Source organism: Mus caroli, chromosome 6, assembly GCF_900094665.2.
Source record: "Mus caroli chromosome 6, CAROLI_EIJ_v1.1, whole genome shotgun sequence".
Taxonomy (NCBI): Eukaryota; Metazoa; Chordata; class Mammalia; order Rodentia; family Muridae; genus Mus; species Mus caroli.
In genome coordinates, this window is record NC_034575.1 from 87282541 (window position 1) to 87300251 (window position 17711).

The 17711-nt window shown below is 52.7% G+C and overlaps 1 protein-coding gene across 1 annotated transcript in view; it reads left to right on the forward strand.

Annotated features, from left to right (window-relative positions):
- Fbln2 (fibulin 2) overlaps positions 1-17711 on the forward strand; it is a 59635-nt gene that overhangs the window by 40434 nt on the left and 1490 nt on the right. Inside the window, exons 4-17 of the mRNA XM_029478234.1 lie at positions 528-597; positions 1575-1755; positions 3552-3761; positions 4195-4308; positions 5056-5157; positions 7078-7218; positions 10756-10890; positions 12086-12223; positions 13157-13300; positions 13395-13523; positions 13754-13879; positions 15585-15701; positions 16120-16248; positions 16990-17113. Of these exons, the coding sequence (XP_029334094.1) occupies positions 528-597; positions 1575-1755; positions 3552-3761; positions 4195-4308; positions 5056-5157; positions 7078-7218; positions 10756-10890; positions 12086-12223; positions 13157-13300; positions 13395-13523; positions 13754-13879; positions 15585-15701; positions 16120-16248; positions 16990-17113 (1860 nt within the window). The remainder of the gene's footprint in view (positions 1-527; positions 598-1574; positions 1756-3551; positions 3762-4194; positions 4309-5055; positions 5158-7077; positions 7219-10755; positions 10891-12085; positions 12224-13156; positions 13301-13394; positions 13524-13753; positions 13880-15584; positions 15702-16119; positions 16249-16989; positions 17114-17711) is intronic.

Sequence of the window (17711 nt, forward strand, 5' to 3'; positions counted from 1 at the left end):
TGTAGCTGTCTTCAGACACTCCAGAAGAGGACGTCAGATCTCATTACGGATGGTTGTGAGCCACCATGTGGTTGCTGGGATTTGAACTCCGGACCTTCGGAAGAGCAGTCGGGTGCTCTTACCCACTGAGCCATCTCTCCAGCCCATTCTGAGGTTATTTTTACCCCAAGTCCAGACCTCTTCTCTTAGCTTCAGTTTCTCCATGCATAAAACATGGACAAGGAATCCCCGTCCTGGCCCAGTGCCAGCACCTAGAGCTTGTGTTCATGTGGTTTTTGGCAGTGTGTATTGAAGCATCAGGTGAAGGGTGTCACTCACTGTAGCTATGCCTGTGGCTTGCTTGTTTTAGTGGGCCTGTGTAGCTGTCTTTGGCTGGTGGCTGCTCTGGAATCAGGTGGCTCAGCTGAGCTATCTTTGTTCCCTCCCACAATGGGCTGGCTGAGCCTAGTTCAGATAGGGCCCCAGGAAAGAGATTGAAAGTATACATGTCACTTAAGTTTTCCTCATTCTGATAACATGCCCGAGAGGATCCCTTTTGTGAGTGAAAGGTTTTGGTTCCATTTGCTCTCACTTGGCCCTGCTGCCTTTGGGCTTGTGGTGAGGTATCATGGTGTGGCATGGTGTGCATAGGAAGGCCAGTTTCTTACGTAAGAGAGAAGAGACCAGTGTCCCCAAGTCCCCTTCAAGGGCATTCCCTCAGTGACCTAGGATCTGCCATTAGACCCACCCTGGGTCCTGGAGTAGGCATATGCTAACCTCAAGCTATAGTGACACACAAGACCTTTAGAAGGCTAGGCTCAAATGGGCACATGATCACTTCTGTCTCACCCTAGTGACCGAAGCAAGTCATTGACCCGGAACCGCATGCTCACTCTCTGAGTCTCTGAGCTGTTCGGCTCCAGAGTGTAGATGCCNGGGATGCTGGTCAGNTGGGCTTTTGCTGTACCAGTCCATTGCCACAGTTTGACAGTGCAAACCAGACTTCCCCATGTCAGTTGGCTGTCTGAACCGATGGGTCTGCATATCCTTAGGGACCCAACCTCTCTTTGTCTTTTTGTTGAATGGTCAGTGTGTAGTGTTAGCTTCAGGTCCCTTCATAACCTGATGTGATACCAGGAGCTCCAACACATACACTCTAAGGAGGATGACCAGGGAGAGAGAGAGACAGGTACACTTCCAAGTAGATCCTGTCCCAAACACTTTATGAAGTCACCCGGACTGCAAGGGCCCTTAGGAAATGCTGTCTTTGTTGAGCTGACAGGATTACCGTCTGCTTCTGAGGGTGGGGCATGGTGAGTGTGCCTGGTCTTTATTTGTAGTTCTTTCCAAGGGACATTTATTCATTCATTAAGGAAAATTAACATTAGTCCTACCCTTCTCCAGACTTGGGATGTAGGGGTGGGCCACCTTCCACCCTGGGAGAACACACAAGCAGACAGAGGGACCAGACAATGTTAATTCACTGCAGAATCTGCCCCAGGCTGTGCCCACAGACCCTGAATGAATCACAGGCACATAGACTGTGGGAACAGGCATGCTCTAAGGTCCTGGTTGTGATGNTCTGTCTCCCTTAGCAATGCTGTGACTGCTGTGGCCTGGGACTCCGAGTGCGGGCTGANGGCCAGTCGTGTGAGTCCAACCCCAACCTGGGCTATCCCTGCAACCATGTCATGCTCTCCTGCTGTGAAGGTGAAGAGCCCCTCATAGTTCCTGAGGTCCGCCGGCCACCAGAACCTGAGGCTGCTCCTCGCAGAGGTGGGTGCTATTCTCCCAGGTGGAGGCAGTTGAAGGAGGACAGATGGGCTCCTAGGGTGGTTGGGCTGGGCGGCTTTGGGCTACAGTGGGGACCCTGGTCCATTACTGTATGTGGTTTGAGGTTTGAGCTCTGCTTTATAGAGTTCTGCGGCTGCTGACTGGACTCTAACCCCGTTNGTGCTGCCCTGGCAATCCCACAGTTCTCTGTACCATTCACCAATCACCAGTGACCATCTGCCCTTCTACTCTCCCTTCACCACCCTGACTGTCTGACCATCTCCACACCCTTCCACTGTTTCCCTAGCTGGGCATCATGTTCTGCTTATATCATTCTTCATCTGATTATCTGTGCATCAGGCTATCATCTATTTGCTATTCTATCCATCCATCCATCCATGCATGCATGCATCCATCCATCCATGCATGCATGCATCCATCCATCCATGCATGCATGCATCCATCCATCCATGCATCCATCCATCTATCCATCCATCCATGCATCCATGCATCCATGCATCCATGCATGCATGCATGCATCCATCCATCCATCCATCCATGCATCCATCCATGCATTCATCCATCCATCTATCCATCCATCCATCCATCCATCCATCCATCCATCCATCCATGCATACAAACACCTTCATCCATCCACATGCCTATCTGTTTATTGTTCTGCTTCCTCATCCATCCCCCAATCAATCCATCACTCACCTCCCCTACTCATTCACCTATTTTTCTCCCATCCACCCCCACACCCATCCACCAGCTCATCCAAGATACTGGTTGAAGATGATAATTTATGAAGAACAAGTTATTAGCCAGAGAGTGGTTTAAGGTAGCATTCAGGAGTAAACCCAGCATCAGAGGTCAGAACAAAGCATGGGGGGCTGGGACCAGGTGGACCACACAGCTGGGCAGGGTCCATTCATCCCCTCACTTAACCACCCACAGTAACATTGTGTCTCTTCTGTGTAGAGCTTCTGAGTGGCTTGGGTATGTGAGATACAGGTGCTGGGAGCAGACTGTTTAAAATAGCCTCAGGCACATCCTCCTCTTTTCTCTTCTGTTGTGAACATGGTCAGAAGAGCATGCAGATGACAATGAGCTGGGCTTGGCCCATGGAGGTACATCCTGGTGGGCTCNGGGATCCCTGAGCCTTGATTTTTGACCCTGGGCCTGGCCTCTGTCTGCTCACAGTTCCAGGTCCTCAGGACAGAGCTGTGATCACCAGGATAGGGCTCCTCAGGGGGGAGCTCAATGCACCCACCTTCCCTGTGACATGCCCTTGGATGTAGCTTCGTGCCAGCCTTCTGTTCTCTTGTTGCATCTGGCCAATGCAGAACAGCTCTCCTCCACTCCCCTGCTGCCCTCTGGGGAGTAGACCGTGTACCCCAGAGCCTGGAGACCCAAAGAGACTGCTGACACAGCTAAGGATGCTGCAATCAGATGTCACATCCTCATCTGTCTCAACTCAGGCTAGCACTCTTTCTACAGCTCCAGTTTAGCACTTTAGTAAGANCCCTAAATAGGCACGGTCCTGTCCTATTGAAGGAGACTTAGATGATGAAGACTCAGACCCAGCTGCTATGGGTTCACTATTGTTCATCCATTCGTCCACTCCACTCCCACCCACCTCCCCACCCATGTGGTCATCCATCCATTCCTCCCTCTCTCCCTCCTTTACTTCTTCATCCTTATCATCTTTTGAGCCTCTGTTGCTTTCCTGGATCCTGTGGGCTCAGCCACCCATTGGCCATGTTGGCTATGTTCCAAGTGCTGACCAACCACCCCAGTTTCAGAGACGGAGATGGCAAGCCGGGAGGCCCTGTCACTGGGCACTGAGGCTGAACTGCCCAATAGCCTGCCAGGAGATGACCAGGATGAGTGCCTGATGCTCCCTGGGGAGCTTTGCCAGCATCTTTGCATCAACACCGTCGGCTCCTACCGCTGTGCCTGCTTCCCTGGATTCGAGCTGCAGGGTGATGGCCGCACCTGCCGCCCAGGTAAGCTGTAGGCAGCCCAGNGACAGGCTTGTCCTGCCAATGGAGGATAGCCTTCNTAGGATACCTCTCTTCCTGCTGCCCCTGTGTTGATGCTGGCATAAGCCAGAGGAGGCTCCTAGGCTTCAGAGACCTGGAGCAGGCCCAGCTGTGTCTCCAGCACCAGGGTTTTCTCCATGCCAGCTGTATGGGTGGAGCTGTTTTCTAGTCTAGATACCCCCTATTTCTTCCTTTACTCTTTTGCCTTTTCCTAGTAGCTGTGAGATAGCTCTTGCCCAAGGTGTGTCCGTACCCCGANCCTCAGTATGCTCCCTTGTGAATGAGCAAGGGGAGTGGCAGTGATCATCAGTCAGTGCCTGGTGCGGTTGACTGTGAGTGTCTAAGCCCTGGCAGAAGATGTGAGCATGCCCCCTGCCACATGCTCTACCTGTAACAGATGGAGGTGCCCCACAGTTGGACACTGCACGAGAGTCTGCACCAAGGTCTGAGTCTGCCCAGGTATCTCCCAACACCATCCCACTGCCCGTGCCACAGCCCAACACCTGCAAAGGTGAGTGGAAAGATGGCCCTTCTGCAGGGCTGAGCTGCAGGGGTCTGAGCTGAGTCGTGTGGTGTGGTAGGCTCTGGGGCTGGGTGTGTACAGGTTGGGCCAGGCTATCTGATGCCTCTGCTTTGTGAAAGGGCCTGTCTGTTGATGACTGAGGAGGAGGAGGAGGAAGAAGAGGAGGAAGAGGGGGAGGAGGGGTCGGGAGAGGAGGAAGAGGGGGAGGAAGAGGAGGAAGAGGGGGAGGAAGAAGAGGAGGAAGAGGAAGAGGAGGTAGAAGAGGAGAAAGAGGAAGAGGAGGAAGAAGAGGAGGTAGAAGAGGAGGAAGAGGAGAGGGAGGAAGAGGAGGAGGAGGAGGAGACATCAGGGGATTCTGGGTCTCTAGGTGACCCTGGTCAAGGAGGATCACCTGCTATGTTTCATTCCTGTAAAGCCAACTCTTCATTCAGGGATGCTGGGAAGACTTCCCTTCCTGCCTTCTGCTTTTATCCCTCACTGTCCTTGCTGGTACTCAAGGGATGGATTGACATCTGAGTGGTGTGTGGGAGGAACCCAAAATATTGTCTCTCGTGCCAGCTGGGACTGGAGGCATTTACTGGGGACCCTGTGAAAAGACTCAGGCCTGGGGCTCCCATCTTTTCACACCTCTGTCTCTCTGGGCCTGCAGTGGAAACCCCAACCCATACCTCAGACCTGAAGGATGAGCAGTGTGGCCAGGGCTTATGAATTCTGACTCTGAGACTTTTTCCTCAGACAATGGGCCCTGCCGTCAGGTGTGTCGTGTTGTTGGGGACACAGCTATGTGCTCCTGCTTCCCTGGCTACGCCATCATGGCAGATGGTGTGTCCTGTGAAGGTGAGTACTTTGGGGTTACCCTCTGATCTTTGCAGATCTGTTTGGCCCATGGTGAGAGCTTTGGGAAGGGGAGATCAGGACTTCAAATGNACCCTGATCGTGAGGTTCAGCTGTTGTGACAGAGAAGCCCAGCAGGACAGTGTAGGCGGTTCCCTCTGGTGTCACTGAGCCCTTGGTATTGGCCCTCCATGCGGCTGTAGAGCTCTGGACTCCTATCTGGCTGCTCTGCTGCTGTCTAAGGACCAAATGCCTCTCAGAATCGAATGTGTACTGCATCACCTGAAGGCCCATTGAACACAGATTCCTGGGAATTCTGCTGGCCCTCCAGACAACCTCACTAGGGGTCTGGATAAGCTTTGAACTTGTGTTCTAATCAGGACTCAAGCCAGATATGGATCATTCTCAACTCACTGCTCCCTGAGGGCTGGTGTGGTCTACAAGGCTAAGCTGACTTTGTGATCTCTGAGTTCATCCATGCTCCAGCCCGAGGTGGAGAAAGAGAGAAGGGAGCGATGTGTCACTGTGTTGGATATGTCACTATGTTGGTGGCAGCATCCAGAAGTGACCTTACCTCCCCCACTCCTCCCCCACATGCCTGCAGTGAGGAGAAGGGCCTCAGTCATGGAGAGGGAATTGACACTGGTGGCGGTGAGCTTCCTCTGCCAGTCACAAACACATGAAGAGTGATGTTCACAAAGTCCATCCCTTTTACCGCANTGACCAGCATAGGTGATTGTATGTCTCAGTGGGGCCACTGTAGATAGAACCTCTCAGTACACAGTATACAATGGGAACAGTGGTTCTGACGCCTATTGGTTGGCTTCCTCAGTGAGTTTTGTTTGAACTAGTTTGAGGGTCCTAGGATCTTACCCCTCCTGTCTTAGCAGAANCAGGATAGAGAGCCAAGTCTAGGATATGTATGGCTCAGGCTCAGAAGGCATGGTCTGAATATCTGCATAGAATNATCAGGCTTGTCCAAAAGGATGCCCACNTTCTTCTCTGAANCTCACATCCCACATACTCTAGAGGCTCTGTATGTAACTGACACCCTNCAAGTGAGTCCAGAGAAGGTGCTAAAGCACAGAGCCTGGTGACAACTGATTGGCCTTTCTCTCTGATGATGGAGACAACAGACCCAGGGGATAATGTGTTCTTTGAGCTCTGATTCTCCCCAGGGCTCTGGGGACTGAGAAACGTATCTTGGTTCAGAAGTCTTGGACCTGCTGCCCGAGGCCCAGTTTACTGCCTCTGCCAGACACCCCTGGCACACTCCAGCAGGAAGAGTGGAGGGGAACAGGGCAGAGGCTGCAAAGGCACACCTGTGAGGGCATGTACAGCTCCCACACAGGAGGAGGCCTGTCTCCCTTTGTTCTCAGGAATAATCACAGGGATTCCCTGCTGGGACAGCCTGAGGATTTTTAAAAATATCTCCAGATTTGAGTTTCTGGGGAAACTTTATAAAGCTTCTTCTCATGGAGGCCCTTCTGTATAGCCCTCGCCTGGCAGCCTCTGGAGCCCTCCTCCCCAGCCCCTTCTGTGAATGCTACTGGCCTGGACCCCAGAGCCCTTGAAATTTCAGATCCTTCTGTTGTGATCTCTTTGGTTGCTGTAGACCTGGGCATTATTACCAAGCATGGGTTGAGAAAAGTTTGCTGCCCAGGTTTTACTCTGGGCTGGCTGCTTGCCCTCTCTGAGTCTCTCTCCATCTGCCCTTACTGGGCAGTAGGGGCAGCTCTAACATCTTTGAGTTTTACAAACTCAACTTGGGTCTAAGGTTCAGCTGTCCCCTGACAGGCGAACACACGTTCTTTGCCCCTCTCTCCAGCACACACAGGGTTCTTCATCTCTCTCTCCCTGGATGCCCCTGGCAGACACGCCTCTCTAACAGCCTTCTGTTTTTCCTTCCGTGGCTGTCATTAGACCAAGACGAGTGTTTGATGGGCACTCACGATTGTAGCTGGAAACAGTTCTGTGTGAACACCCTGGGATCCTTCTACTGTGTCAACCACACAGTGCTGTGTGCAGAGGGCTATATCCTCAACGCACATAGGAAGTGTGTGGGTAAGCNGGAGCCCCTACCTGCCGCCGCCCACGTCACNGCTGTCTGCTCTGCTCCACGCCAACCCACCACATAGTGCCACATGCTAAAGGGCCTACTACCCTTTGCATGTGAGCTCCCACACAGCAGCCTGCCGAGCTCTGTGTCNTACCCTTGTGTCCTGGTGTCTTGTCCCGCTTGTTCTCCGTGGCTGTGTTCCCAGATATGCCCGTGACTCAGAAAGCTAGTGGGATATCTCAGGGATGGGTCAGAGACAGGAAGGCCAGATGTGGGCAGCAGGGCCATGTAGCAGTGTGGAAGCAGGGANGCCTGGGTGGNAGGCAGGACNCCAGTGGCTCTGGATCTTNTCTTTTCTCAGCTATTGGAAGCTACTGACAGCTACGAGGATTTGGGTGCATGTGCCGTGTGCACATAGTCTGGGTCATACATCCTGTTACCTCGGCCACTTAGCTTGCTTGTAGATTTATCTGGGATCTCCCGAGAGGCAAGTAGATTGTCCTGGTCCAGCTGGCCCAGTTCAGCATCCATTTGCTGCGTGACCCTGAACAAATGTCACTTTCCCCTCTGAGCCTTCCTTCAATGGACAAGGAAGATGTGAGCNCTGTGTAAACCTGCACATGGCTGGGCCTCTTGTCTATCTATGCCTGTATAGGCGGGGGCTGGGATTCTGGAGTTCTGTGGACAAGGAAGGACTCCATACTGTCTTGTGTCTGAGTTACCTGGTATTCTCACTGAGGAAAAAATATAAGCCCTGGCTTCCTGCATCTCAGAGATAGCACTGAGTAGAGGAGAAGTCAGGCAGACTGGCTGATGCAATGATAGGGAAACAGGCAAAGGGAGACTTCACTCTTGCCAACTGGCACCCAGGGGAAAGAGGAATAGCTCCACCTATTCCCAAGGATGGGNGGGACTTGGAGATGGGAAAAGCCACAAAACAGGAAGGAGACAGTTGGGAAAGAGGTGTGGAGGTGGGACCAGGGCACACAGTGCTCAGGGCTTGCGGCCAGAGTCCTGTCTGTCTTGCCTGTGCTTGGGGACCATGTCCAGCCTGGACATGTCCTCTTCCTCCCCTGCACCGCTGGGCAGCAGTGCTGGCTGACATGTTTGCCTNGCTGCACCCACGGTACAACATGGCCCTCCTGATGTGCTTGCCAGTGATGGCAGTTCCTCCTGGGTGGACTGGGTCTGTGTGTGTGCGTGCTGGGAGGCATGTGGGCCCCCTCTCAGGATGTCCCCCCATTTGCCACTCCCTGGCTTGGCAGCTATGACCTCTGCTGCAGGGTTCTTAGCTGCTGAAAGATGAGCCCACGGATGAGAAAGCCAAGATACATTCCATTCAGCAAGATTTATGAGCAAGCTCTGCATTTCTTCCCTCTTTATTCTGCTATCAGTCACTCTCCTCCCACTTCAAGCCAACATCACTTGGGGGCTCGGGGGTTCCCCAGTTGCTCTGCTCAGGTGCAGGAACTCAGACAGGGGAGGAGCAGGACCATGCTGGGATGATGTGGCTTCACTGAAGTCCATGACCACTCTGAGCCTTAGTTTCCCCACTCCACAAAAGAGGCATCTGCATCTGAAGGTCACCATGGAGACCGGGTGCATTAGTCCCTAGGAGGAATGCTAGCAGGGTTCCCTGAGCTAGAAGCTGAGGCCTAGAAGCTGGGGACAGCTTGGTGTGGCCTCTGCCAGGGCCCCCTTTATGCTTTACTCTTAAGAAAGTTCCACAGCTACGCTGGACTGCAGGGAGTAGGAATGGCACAGCCCTGCTCTGAGGACTCTCTGCANTGGGAAGCAGGCAGCGAGAAAAGCCTGTAGCTCGGAGCAAGCGCCCTAGATTCCATATTTGCTGGCTGCGTAATTCAGTCCAGTGGCATCCCTTTGGGGTGAAAGATCTCCTCATCTGTGAAATGGCCACCTCTGTATTACAAGACAGTGAGTCTGATCAGTTCTTGTAGCTTCCTGACCCCTGGGGATCTTTGTGAGTGGTGACTCTTGTCATACAATACTCTAAGGCCTCTTAGCTGTGGGAAACTCCTAGGGTCCTAGGTGCCCATCTCCCTGTGCCTATTCAGCTGTACATCAGATGTCTTTGTGGTGCCTGATTGTACCTCCATGGCAAGCTTGACTCAAAACTGTCCCTTCCCTATCCCCATTTCTATCTATACCGTCTCTGCCTGGAAGGGTCTCTTCCCCACCCCTACTTTCCTACCTGGTCCCCTAATCATACTCATAGATTCAACTCAAATGTTACTACCCCTGAGAAGCATCTGGCATTGCAGGACCAGGGAAGAGAGCCCTCTGATCTGAGCCCCAGGGACCCCTCTTCATCTGTGTCTCCACTTGCCCGCCTTGACCTATCCATCAGGGTCAGAGGCTGTGCTAACCCACTGTGTGGCACAGGGACCTGGTGGAAAATAAGCACTGGCCAGTGTAGCACTAAGCAAGTAGGCTGTGCCTAGTACCATTACATGCCAGGTACAGGCCAGGGCTAAGGGCCCTTCCAGGCTCCATCCAGCCCACTCCCAGCTGCTTATCCCTAGAGTGTCCCAATGTCTGTCCGTGGCCTCTTCTTCATGTACCTATTCCTTCAAGTGACCTCAGCCACCTGACTACCCCCTCAGTTCCTTCAGTGAGCCCAGAGTTAGGAAGACTAACCCTGTGAGCCCAGAGGTAGGTCATTAGCTGCCTCCTAGCCCCTGAGGACCCCACTTCAGCACACCTGCCTCCCACAGGCCACCCATCCCAGGTGCTGGCATCTGTTTAGCTGCTCAGCCCAAAGCTTTTCTGATCTCCTGGTTCTCTCACTTCCCCTTCTGCCATCTGAGGGGTCTGGCTGCTTCTGCTCTCTTCCAGCATACCAGCCACCATCCTTCTGTGGATAAACGACATCTCCTCCTAGTCTGCTCACCAGCTCCAACCAGAGTGCCTTCATTCCTATAGCAGGAACCACTATGGCTCCCATCCTCTCCTTGGTATAACCTCGTCTGTTCACATTTTCTTCTCTCCCCTACAGCCACACCTGCCTCTGGGTTAGTCCTGAACCTGCCTGGGCTATCATCTAACTGTTCCTTCTGCCTGAACTGTCAGAGCGGCTCCTGCTGTCACCTCTTCACCTTCCTACTCAGATGTCCGTCTTCTGACAGTGCTCCTCATCCCTGCCTTAAACTTGCTTGCCCTGTCTCTGCCTCAGCCCACCTTCCTCCTGCTGTGGTCCCCATAGTCCCCTTTGAGCAACCTCATTGCATATGCAAGCATCCCCAAGCATCTGCTCCAAGGGCAGGCATTTCTATCTTGTTCACTCACCCATCCCTCTTGTCAAGAGCCCTGCTTGACTCCTAGAGGGGTGTGATAAATCTTTGTTGAATGAAGGGATACTTGGATAAGGGGACATCAGCTTCATGCTTCTCCCTGCATGGTGAGTACCTGAGGTCAGAGCCTGGTGCTTCCTGTCTCAGTGCCTGGTTGTGCTAGGCCTATGTGCTAGGCTCCAGTACCTGGAGCCCCTGCAGACCCTGATAGCTGCCTCAATCTCCACACAGACATCAATGAGTGTGTGACAGACCTGCACACGTGCACCCGGGCCGAGCACTGTGTGAANACGCCAGGTTCCTTCCAATGCTACAAGGCGCTCACCTGTGAGTCAGGCTATGTCCTCACAGATGGTGAATGCACAGGTAAGAAAGTGCTAGACTCTCCAGGAGACCAGTTTCCATGAAACTTTGTGTCTCAGGACTTTGGCCAAGCTTTTGGACTTGTCATGCAGACTCCACTGGAGTGAGTGTGGCAGAACCTCACATCTGCTCTCTAGGCTAACTGTCCCAGGAATGTCCCTACCCCTGCCCTGTCTCCCCTCCCCCATTCCTGCACTTGGCTTTCCTTGAGGTGGGGGTGGGGTGGTCTCTGAGGCTAGGGGTGGGAGCTGGGACAAGGGCAACACCTGCCCCTGCCCTTCCTACCACCTGCTGATCATTGCTATGCTAATCATTCTTATGGCCTCAGTTTCCCCATTTGCACACTGAAGTGGAGCCCCACAGATGATTGTTCATATCTCATTCACTGGAAAATTCTAGCTTCCTAATAAGAGGGATTTTTTTTAGTGTCTCACATATTTCTTAAGCTTCTTTTAATGCCAGACAGGGTTCTGGGTACCAGTAGCACTGGTATGAGGTGACCTGTCTGTGACCTCATGGTAGAGGATGTGGGGAATACAGAGATGGTGAAGCAGTCGTGGGAGGTAGGAGGATGTGTCTCCAATGAGTGTCTAGAAAGGTTCTCAGGAAAGTGAGAGTGTAGTTGAAACATAGACAATGGGAGGCTACCTGGAAAGGTGCTGTGGGCATAGGGAACAGCAGGCACTGAGGCCTACGAAATGGAGGAAGGCTCCTGGCAAGGACCCCAAATGTGAGCCTCTGGGCTCCAGTGACAAGTGTGACTTAACCTTAGGATACAGTCTCTCACACGTTTCTGCTTGCTCCTCACCAGTATGGTGTGATGGGTGGTAGGGAGTCAGACTGCCTGGCATTCTGTAGCAATGGAAGCTTGCCTGTGCCTCAGTTTCTCCTCTTTCATAAAGTGGGCCAGTCACAGGATGTACTCTGTGTTGCTGTGAGAATGGGATAAATTTAATCATGTCGGATGCTTTGAATAGTGGCAGGGATCATGGAGAAGTGTGGAGCATGTGGTTATGTCACTTTTACTCCTGGGACATGGGCCTCCTTAGTGACTCCACTCTGCCACCTTACTGGGATGCAGACCTTTGTGGCTGCTGGGATTACAATGGTGTGAAGCTTTGAAGTGTGGCAGGGCTGCTGGCTGTGAGGGCAGGGTCTTCCTGCCTCCTGCCCCTAATGCCCAGCCTCTGTGTGGCAGACGTGGACGAGTGTGTGACGGGCACACACAACTGCCAGGCAGGCTTCTCATGCCAGAACACCAAGGGCTCCTTCTACTGCCAGGCCCGGCAACGCTGCATGGATGGCTTCTTGCAGGACCCCGAGGGCAACTGTGTGGGTAAGCAGACTTCGGGCTGTGGCTCCTCAGGTCCTGCAGGCTTTAGAACCCTAGTGAGTCTAGCTGGTGGCTCCCCTTCTCCCAGCCTCAATGTCTCCATCCATTGAGTGGGTATGTGCAGAATGGTAGCTGCTCTGCTCACCTTGGAGCTGTTTCTCACAGGGCCTCAGTTTACCTACTTGTGGGACCAAACTAAAAGAACACAGATCATGTGTTTTGAGTCAGCTGACAGAAAGAACTGTCTGGGATACAATATCACAGGGTTCCTGTCTGAAGTGAAATCCACAGTTGTCCTCACTGTCTAAAACCACTGTGAGGCTCTCTAGATTAGCTCCATGCCATGGTTGAGACATGCCGTGTGACAGATGCCGGCCTCATTGTCCTGAGAAGGTCTGAGATGTCACTTACTCCTTCCAAACAGCTAGGGCATACCATGTCCCTAGAGCTTCTGACTTATCTTCTGCTAGAATGCAGGTGGCAGAGGGGACAGTGGCACAGAGAGGCAAAGAGCTGGCAGTATTTCCTGAGTACCAACTATGCTCCAGGATTCTAGATGGGGGCAGCCATAGTGTTTGCTGAACTGTTTAGTGGGGAGACCTGTTCACAAAAACACCAGCCATAGTGTTTGCTGAACTGTTTAGTGGGGAGCCATGTTCACAAAAACACCAGGAATTCATTTATACTTTGATAAATAATAATAATAATAATAATAATAATAAACAACCATAACCAGCCTTGCCTTCCCCTTGCTTTAGCTGTTCCATTGGACAGATGTGTTCACACTGTAGTCAGCCCACTGGCTGTGGCTTCTGGAGGTGGGATTCTCACGTACCAGGGTTCAGGGGTGGTATAGTCTAGGCTTAAAACCCAGAGCTGGGCAGATGAGTGGAGGAGGGGTAAGCCGGGCTTTCCATCACCTTGTTGCTTCTGCAGACATCAACGAATGCACGTCATTACTAGAGCCTTGCCGCTCAGGGTTCAGCTGCATCAACACAGTGGGCTCCTACACCTGTCAGAGGAACCCACTGGTCTGCGGTCGCGGTTACCATGCTAATGAGGAGGGCTCTGAATGTGTGGGTAAGGTTGGAGCCTCCCCATCTACCTCTCTGCCCAAGAGGCCCCATAGAGGGGCTGTCCAGACCTCAGGGTGTCTTGTTTGCCTGCCCCACAGATGTGAATGAGTGTGAGACAGGTGTGCATCGCTGTGGTGAGGGCCAACTGTGCCATAACCTCCCTGGATCCTACCGCTGTGACTGCAAGCCCGGCTTCCAGAGGGATGCATTCGGCAGGACCTGCATTGGTAAAGGACACTGGGGTCTGGGATCCACTGGGAGCAAAGAGCCTACCCGCTCTGTACCAGTTCTCTGGCCCGGACCTCCCCAGATGGCTGTCTTCAAGCCTCCTCTCCCCTTGGCTAAGACTCCATGCTGTAGCCCCCTTACTGCCTTGTCTGCCTGTGCTTCTGCACCCTCTGAGACATTCCCTCCTGGCTGCCCACTCTGTGCCTGCTGCTCATTGTCTCCTTTGCAGATGTGAACGAATGCTGGGTCTCGCCGGGCCGCCTGTGCCAGCACACATGTGAGAACACACCAGGCTCCTACCGCTGCTCCTGCGCTGCTGGCTTCCTTTTGGCCGCAGATGGCAAACATTGTGAAGGTACTGCTCACCCTGGCTTCTGACCCCTGCCTTCTGAGCCCATGTACCTAGCTCCTACTTGGACAGGCAGCCTCTGATTCCTGCTGTGATCACAGGGAGTTTGTTGGCAGGACAGCACTGGGCAGCCATGAGTGCTCAGGAGCAAGGGTCACATGTTTCCCACAGATGATGCCACCAGGCAGTAAAGCCTGGGGCCGTCTAATTTATCTGGCTTTTCAGAAACCAGGAATTTCATCATGTGTGTAAAATCAGCTGCTCTGTATGCATGGCTGATCGTGTAAGCCTTGGAGTACACAGTGAGATAAACCAAGTGTGGCACAGGGTGTGGTTCAAGTCTGTGAGGGGCCTGTAGCTGGGGAAGTGACATCACGGAGTTCCCACAGATGCTTAGTCCCCTAGTGCAGCTGGCTCANGTCCACTAGGGAAGAGAGTGATGAGGTGGCTCAGTGAGAAGCTGAGCTTCAGCCGAGAGACCATGGCATCTCTGGCTCCAATTTTTTAACAGTTTTCCTCACTCTTCCAAGTGGGACCAATCTGCTGAGACCTCTGTGAGACTCCCAGTCCTTTGGCCCTGTGTGTGTGTGTGTGTGTGTGTGTGTGTGTGTGTGTGTGTGTGTAAGTAGGGGTGGGAGGTGGCTATAGCAAGACACTGGGATAGTCACTCGTACCCACTACTGTCATTATACTGTGGGCATGCCTCATACCAGATTGGGTGTGTGCAACCCGGAGCAGACAGGGCCTCTACCTCCACAGCATTCTGCCTAGGCACGATTCTTACGTTCNCCCCTGTGTTCCAACTGGCTACATGTTGGAGACCTGGAGGTGAATTGAGCATGGATTCTGCCAGCCAGATGCACAGCACAGCACAGTAGATGAGCCACATATTGACACGTGGCCTGTCTTTTGGGAATGGGCTTCAGTTCAAGAGTTAGATACAGTCAGCTGTCATTGCTTCCTTTTGCATGCCCCTTAGTTCTTCTGCCTCAGCCACCTTTGCCTCATTCATGTTCCCTAAAAACACTCAGCAAGCTCCCACCTCAGGACCTTTGCACATGCTGTGCCCACCACCTACAGAGCCCCTTTCCTAGATGGCCACATGGCCCTGTCCCTACGATTACATCCTNCCTGATCACTTTGCCTATGACTGCAGCTCTGNGAGACAACCCTTTCCATTGTTCTGATGTGCTTTCCCCACGCCTCTGGATGTACTTAGGCATGCTGGCCATCTTGTTTACCAGTCCCTCTCCTCCCCTCTTCTCTCCACACGTGAGCTAGCTCTTCCAGGTGAAGATATTGTCTGTCTTCTTCATGGCTGTTTCTCCAAGTCCAGTGTAGGCCATGTGCAGTCTAATCGGAAACGGCTCAGTCGGCAGATGCTCTGAGGAAGCCATGAACTAGGTCTCCCTTCCTCACCCTACAGCAGCTCCTGCACCCTCCCCCACCTCAGCAGTGTCAGCTCTTGGTGGCCTATTCTGTGCCTAGGTGACTCAAGAGTCGTTGCGTGTTCCCAGCAGGGCAGTACCAGGCTTTGCCTTGGTTTGTCTTGGGGCCAGAAAACTTGCCCTTACTGAGTGTCCTGCCTGGCCCCACCTTCCTCAAAGGGTGTCCGAAAGGAAAGTCTCTCTAAACAAGGATACTGGTGAGCCAGCCCAGTCCAATATATAGTCTGGGAGGACTCACTATAATGAAGGCTCTGTTCCCACAGATGTGAACGAGTGTGAGACTCGGCGCTGCAGCCAGGAATGTGCCAACATCTATGGCTCCTATCAGTGCTACTGCCGTCAGGGCTACCAGCTGGCAGAGGATGGGCATACCTGCATAGGTGAGCCCCTCCCAGGACTCACATGAAGAAGGGGCCCCTTTCCCCATATGCCAGGATCCCAGAGGATTTAGTGTGGGGTCTGAGTTCATATCCCAGCCCACAGTTTTCCTGCTGTGCGACCTTGGGTCTCTCCACTCTGACCTCAAGGTCCTTCTCTGTAAAGTATGATACCCTGATCTCAACAGGAGTACATCGCCCAATTCAGGCTGGCACCTAAATAGCCCTTGGACGGTGCTGTCATTATTAGTGGTGCACAGTCCTGGGAGGCACATCCCCATTCTGCTCCCCATCTCCTATGTGGCTTTGAGCGATTCCCTCCCACCACTGGAGCCTTCTTGTCTTCCCTTCTTAATGGACCCTGGGCTTCCTGGCTGAGCCTGTGGATGGGTGAGGCTCACCAGCTGACCCTTTTTGACAGACATCGATGAGTGTGCACAGGGCGCGGGCATTCTCTGTACCTTCCGCTGTGTCAACGTGCCTGGGAGCTACCAGTGTGCATGCCCAGAACAGGGGTACACAATGATGGCCAACGGGAGGTCCTGCAAGGGTGAGTGACAGCCTCCACTCCCACATACATAGTCAGGCTTCTGTCTGCATCAGGCCTCGAGCTTAGCACTAAGCCCACATGTTCAGAACAACTGTGCTCAGGGCAGGGCAATAGTCCCTGTGTCTAGGCTTGGGATGAGGAAGGTGATGGGCTTTCTGCCATTTAGGCCAGCACAGAATCTTCCAGGCTTGGCCTTGAATCTGTACCCCACCCTGGTGTGAGGAGGCAGGGGACTGTCTATGAACATACTAGAAGGAGAGCCTCAGAGATCTGAGCTGCTGTCCTCAAATCTCTGCCACACTGTCCAGGGGCAACAGGGACAGGAAAGGATGCTGTCCAGATGCCAGGGTATAGGGAAGGAGTCCTAGGGAGGCAGGCCAACACTAGTCTGGTGCCCTGTGGGTCTTGAAGGAAAAGTGAGTTGGTCCTGGGTGGGACAGGTAGGCAGCTCTGCATTCAGGTTAGTGACTGTGGCTGCTGGCTGTTAGCCCAGCATCCCAGGCTGTGATGAAGCTCAATATGTAGCGGGCAATCATGAACTTTATTCTGAGAAGCCAGCAGAACAGGACCCCTGCTGCTGTGTGCCCCAGTGAGATGGGCAGATGGCTCTGTAAGGGAATGAGCTGTGCTCTTAGGCCACACAGCTGCCCAGTACCCGGGCTTCCAGTGTGGGTGGGAGTGGTTCAGGCTGGGTTCCTAGGCCATGAGGATTCTCTTAACAGCTCTCCTCTCCCGTTCCAGACCTGGATGAGTGTGCACTGGGCACCCACAACTGCTCTGAGGCCGAGACCTGCCACAATATCCAGGGAAGTTTCCGCTGCCTGCGCTTTGATTGTCCACCCAACTATGTCCGTGTCTCAGAAACGTGAGTGCCTTTGGCCCTGGTGTGATCCAGGGTTCTTTACTGCCACTGGGACACAGGATAAGAGTCAGATGGTTCCTGCCATGGTCACCTCTTACCCTTTCCCAAAAAGTGCTATGAAAAGATATAGAGAACTATCCATGTTAAAAAGAGGGCTGTCACCTCAAAGGGAGGATTGATCTATGGTCAGATATGAATGATCACAGCCCAGGAACATGGATTCAGGCTGACTCAAATAGCATGTTTGTGAAAACAGTTTTATGAAGTTTCTAGGGTAACAAAACAAAAGATTTATAAATGAACACACTTAAAAAAAAACTGGTGGACACATGCAGGTTNTGTAAACTGGGGAAACTTCTTGGCTATCATTTGGGAGCATTCTTAGCCTTTGGGCTATTGGAAGCTAGGAGTCTATTTGTGTATTCCCAAAGGATTTCCCTAATGACACATGCAGGTCACACACAGAGATGGGTACTGAGTAGCTATTAAGGGAGCTGAAGATAGCTTAAANTAATCTGTCTACAGGACCTGTAACATTCTAACTCTCCAGAGTCACAACCAGTTAATCAGCCTTGTAGACTCTTTAACACAGACAGAGTAT